Raw genomic sequence first — 5,805 nt, 5'->3', positions numbered from 1 at the left:
AATACATGCAAGGGAACAAAACGAATGATAAGCACAAAATTGAAATGACAATTAGTAGAAGAAAGTAGAAACTCACTTTAATGTGTCCCTTTGTCATTGAGCTTTCTTTTATTAGCAGCCTTGAAATGTCTCAAGAGCTTCTTGGCTGATTCACCAAGAGAAGAAGCTATGGCTTTTCGTTTCAGTGAAGTCCTTGAAGTATTCATGAACTCCCTAGGAGACACAAAGCAAATATTCTCCATACTTATTTGCTGCTTATCAACATAAACTCCACACTTGATTATGGAAATATATGACCCAAACATTACGTGTATGTCCACGTCGTTCCAATCTGATTCTAGAAACTTATTAAGCCCCTTCATTTCTTCTTCATGAAAATTCTGAAGTATATCAAATAAGAACACATGGCCTGGCTTACCGAAAAAGAGCAACACACGACCTTCTTTACTTGCATCAGGCACATAAGGAACATCACCTTCTATCCATGACATTTGACGACCATTGATTCTCATAAAAACTTGGAAGGGAATACTCTTTCTTGTCTTTGTTTTCCCTGATTCAATTGCAACAACAAGACGGGGGAAAGTTTTCCCATGAACACGAAGAGACAATGTGCCTCCTTTACAGCAATAATCAATCCAATCAGGAAATGTTGTTGCCGGCATACCAACTCCTTTGCAAAAGAAGATTTTAGCCTGATTTATCAAAACAATAGAGACCAAAGGTGTTTTCAGATTCGAGAACTACACATAAAAGAATACTTCCAATTTACTCATCTGGTCTTTAATGTAAGAACTACTTAGTTAATTGAGGAGATTAAGGAAGCTCAATAAATTACCTAATTCCAACAAAATTGACATGATAACGTTAGATTATATATCAGTTTATAAAGTTAAACAAATTAGTATCAGAAAAATTAATAGATATAAGAGATAAAATAGATTAAATCTTACGTTCAGAACCATAAATCCCTAACTAGTTCCTACATTTATAACTGAAGGAGTAATTATTTATAATTATAGATATCAAATAACTTAATCTCCCATTCATTGGAATGTTTTTAATATGATCTTCCTATCTTTCTATGTCTTTAGATGAATAAAAATTATTAAACATTACCGAATGCTGAAACGTTCTAATTATGACATGATTTTTAGAAGTTTATCCTTGCCATAGCTATAAAGCCCAGGATCATGACAAATGAAAATTATCAAAGGCATGAGAAAAACCTGAGACCATAAACGGCCTACTGACTCAGTTGTTAGTGATGTGCAATTCTCTGCCCTTATGTCATTCAACCCTGATGGCAACTCTGGTATGTCTCTTAGCCTCTTGCAATTATGTATTTCTAGTACCCTCAAATTAGCACACTCTTTAATACAGTCAGGAATTGACACAAAATCATTTCTTGATAGATCCAAGTGATGCACATTCTGAAAACATTTTAGAGTAAGGTAAACATCTTCATCCAACAAGCCACAGTTTCCAAGTCCCAGGAACTCCATGTTTGCGCAACTAGTCAATGGTTGACTCTCTTGCATTAGTTTCTTTAAAGATTTTCTACCACGAGGTTGAATGCCTCCCAACAAAAGTGTGCTAAGATTTTGCAACATCAATAAGCTGGTCGGAAGCTCCCTAAGACTTTTGCAAGAGTGTATAAACAAAGTATCAAGCCCTGAAAGATTTCCAATGGAAGGTGGGAGCTCTTTAATAGCAGTCCTATCTGCAGAAATACCGGTAAGTGCATCCATCTTTCCGACGATACGTGGCAAGTAGTTAAGACTCTTGCAGCCAGAAAGAGTGAGATCTTCAAGACATGGCATGTTGATTTCACATGGAAAGCTTTTAAGTTTGGTACATTCACCAACATCTAATAGTATTAGCTTATGAAGAGATCCCACAGAATCATGAACTTTGATCAGATTGCAACATTCGCGAAAGCTCAATGTTTTTAAATTTCGAAAATGAGACATATCAGGCACTTCTCTCAAGAATTCACATTGCGAGAAATTCATATATGTCACATATTCATACTTCTGCAAAAACAAAAATATAAGGTTATTTAATTAACAGCAACTATCAATAAATATTATATTTTGAATAGAATATTTTAGCATCTCTTTGGTTTATCTTATCTTATATTGAATCTCTGAAATCCGAAATAGGTGAGCAAGTCTATATATAGATAATAACAAAAAATACAATGAGAGTTAAAGTTATTTATTCTTGATTCTTAGAAGAACATTATGGCTCCAGAAATTTGATCAAAGAAAAAAGATAGAAAGAAGTAAAAAAAAAAAAAAAAGAGTGAAAAAAATGTACCTGGAATGGCTCTTCCAATTTGAAAAGACTTCTATATAACTTGAAGCAAACTAGTTTTGGAGGAGAAAAATCTGGTGGTAAAGTCATAGAAGGATATCTCTCCCAATCAAGCAATATCAAACTATTAGGAAGATACTTGGGACTTGTTAAGAATTGGGTATTTCGAACAATGAGAAATTGAAGATTTTTCATCTTCTGAAAGGCCAAACCATTCCATATCACTTCTTCTTGTTTAGGTGGATCAAGGATTATCCCTTCAATATCATTTCCTCCCTATAACACAAGTTCAAAAAAGTGACATTGTTAGATAATTTTTCAAATTTATACAATTTAATGTACGTAAGGAAATAGATAACCTTTTTTCTCTTACTAAATTATTTTGCAGCACATTAAGCACATCTTTGTAATACCATAACCTGCTACGTTTACCAAGACTGGAGGGTGCCTCTTGCTTAACAATCTCTCTAGCCATTTGTTGTATTAGATCATGCATGTGCAAGCGACCATTATCAGCAACAGTTATTAGAGATTTATCAACAAGAACTTCAATATAAAACCTTGTCCCATAATAACAAGCTCCTAGTATGTCTTCAACATATTCCAAATTCTCCTCTTTAAAGAAACAAGCAATGTCCAGAAAAATACGCTTAGCACCCTCTTGTAAGCAATCATAGCTTATTTTCAATATCTCATGTATTGTTCTTCCAGTGATTTGGTTATATTGTTGTAGTGTATATCTCCATTCCGCTAATTTTCTATGTCTCAAATTGGAGCCTATCAATTTTAAGGCCAAAGGAAGGCCACGTACATAATCTGTAACACCAATTGACATACTTTTGTAGCTTTTTGGAGGGTGGCTCATTCGAAAGGCATGCCAACAAAACAGTTTAAGAGAGTCATGCTCATTCAGCTGTTTCATTTCATATGTTTTTTTAAGATCGTGTGCAACTAGCAATTGCTTGTTTCTTGTTGTTATGATGATCTTGCTTCCACAACCAAACCAATCAGCCCCTCCTGCAAGTTGTTCTAACTGCTCAACTTCTTCAACGTCATCAAGAATCAACAAAATCTTTTTGTGAGAGAGTCTATGCTTTATTTTTGATATTCCTTCATCAACACTACCCAACTTCATCTTCTTTTCCTCAAGAACTTCTGATAGAAGTGTTCGTTGAAGGCGGACAACACCCTGATATTTCTTTGACACTTCTCTGACATCAAATAAAAAACAAGCACCTTCAAAATAGAAGAAGATTGAGTTATAGATGGCTTTTGCAAGGGTTGTTTTGCCAATTCCACCAGCTCCATGAATCCCCAACATAGAAACACTATTATCAGACTCATTCAAAAGTGACATGACTTCTTCTATGCAAGGCTCAAGTCCGACGATGTAATCAACGTTATGGAAGCGTTTAGGAGGTAGCCTAGCGTATGCATCTTCAGCAATACCCTCAATAAATCCACCTTCGTTGCATCTACAACGGCGAAAATTTTTACTATGAAGATGATTTTCGTAACATGTTCTGTTTTATATCTTTGTACTCTATTATCATATAATTTTTTTCAATACAGTTATGTTTGGATTCTTTGAAGATATTATCAATATTAATTGGCTCTCCAAGATTTTAATACTTTCACTGTATGTGTCTAAGATTTATTTGAATCCCTTATATACAAGGTGCATATTTGAAGTTAATTTTTAGCGGTTTCACTTTGATCCCTTAATTTTATATAAGTATATCTTCAATCATTTTATCCTGACACTGTAAACCAAAAAATACTGACATTGAAATTTCAATTTGAAATATTGACAAACTATCGTCAAATGTGGCATATTAAGTTTAATTTTTAAAATAACAATAATTGTTACAAAAACATCTAGAGTTTTAAGAGAATGAAAAAATACTTCTAAAATGAAGAAACTAAACTAAAACATTGTATAAAAGTAGAGGAACAAATGTGCACTTGACATCATTTAAGTAACCAAAAGTAATCATGCAAAAACAAAAATATCTTAATAATTATTGTTACGAAGCTGTACTCGTTACAAACTATAAAAGGAATATGTCTAATTTATTAAGATCGCAAATTTACATTGTAATCTTGTATGAATATCCATGATAGTATTTTATTCTAAAATAGTATTAAAAGTGAAAACTGGGTTCAGAAACTTAAAAAAAAAAAAAAAGGGATATGCGTAGCTGTCAACGTATTGTTATTATTTTTTATTTCATTGGGAAAAATTTTATTAAATTTACGAGTAAGCATTAGATTAAACTTTTATTTATTAAATTTAAATTTAGTATTTATTTCAAGAATCAAAAGTTAAAACTCTATATATAATAATCCTCATAAGAACAATACTGTGAAAACTACATGTTTAATTTCTTGCACCTTTCATTGGACTGCAAAAGCGATAGTCACACGTCAAAATTTCAAACACCTTCAATAGCGTGCTAACCACTAAGGAAATAATATAAGAAAACATACCCATCTTCTTCGAAAAGCCATGCCAGTGATAAGCTAGCAGCTTCAAACAAAGCAGATCTCCATTTGCGCACTTTCTCCAAGTCATCGCTGAACCTATCTTCAGGAGCAGCCATGGCTTCCTGAAAGCTATTTTTCTGATACTGAACATCCAACGGATCCACCTTGTAAAAGATGGGCATAACCAGCTGGTTCTTCCGCTTCTGACACCAAATGATATGGGCGAGTTCCTCTAGGCACCATGTGGAAGTAGCATAGCTCCTAGAGAACACAATGAAGGAAATTCTCAATCTCTCAATGGCTCTAAGAAGCGTAGGTGAGATCTCTTCCCCTTTGCCAAGCTTCCTGTCGTCAATGAAGGCATTGATTCCCTTACATCGCAAAGCATTGTAGAGAGGCACAGTGAAGGTGTGGCGAGTATCTTCACCTCTAAAACTCAGAAAAACATCATATCTATACTCGGTTTTGTTATTGGAGCCAAAGGATGATGTTGTTTCAACTTGAGTCGCCATAATTAAGCTGCCTGCTATGTCCAATTTAATCTTGATTAAGCACAGACGAACTTAGGGAAATGTAAGCAAACTAATTCCAGTTTAATGTTGTCTTTTTAGGAATCCAGTGTTGGCCGGTGTCAATGTTGAAAACGTTTGAAAATAATACTGTAGAAGATGCCCCACTCTGGTTTCTTTGTACGTAAAGATGCCTTAATGCTTTCCAACCCCCAAAAAAAGAAAGAAAAGAAAGATGCCTTAATGCTTTATTTGAAATTGATCGAGAGGACCATTCTGGCCATAAAATAAAGGAAAAACTGAGATAAATCCCTCGTTGCAAATTTAATTGGCAAATAGTCCCTAAGATGATTCATTGCACAAGGAAAGATTAGTTCCACATAAAATAAGGTAAGTTGCACAAAGATAAGATGGTTTGCACAAAATATTATTTGGATATGGCGGATTAGTTTGTACATAGGGAAGATGACTTACACATAACAGAATTTCA

At 34.0% G+C, this 5,805-nt stretch overlaps 1 protein-coding gene across 1 annotated transcript; it reads right to left on the bottom strand.

Annotated features, from left to right (window-relative positions):
- Positions 1-369: 369 nt before the first annotated feature.
- LOC114749430 (TMV resistance protein N-like) lies at positions 370-5,318 on the bottom strand. Its single transcript, XM_028937932.1, has 6 exons — positions 4,810-5,318; positions 2,693-3,794; positions 2,323-2,595; positions 1,230-2,036; positions 449-695; positions 370-380 (listed from the first exon to the last, which is right to left on the bottom strand). Exons 1-6 carry the CDS (start codon positions 5,316-5,318, stop codon positions 370-372), a joined length of 2,949 nt encoding a protein of 982 aa, XP_028793765.1.
- Positions 5,319-5,805: the final 487 nt, after the last annotated feature.

The sequence above is a fragment of the Neltuma alba genome, unplaced genomic scaffold, assembly GCF_004799145.2.
Source record: "Neltuma alba isolate B1F8T4 unplaced genomic scaffold, ASM479914v2 tig00006042_pilon, whole genome shotgun sequence".
Classification (NCBI taxonomy): domain Eukaryota; kingdom Viridiplantae; phylum Streptophyta; class Magnoliopsida; order Fabales; family Fabaceae; genus Neltuma; species Neltuma alba.
Note: the sequence above shows the minus strand (reverse complement) of the source record. Positions and strands in the feature narration are given on the sequence as shown.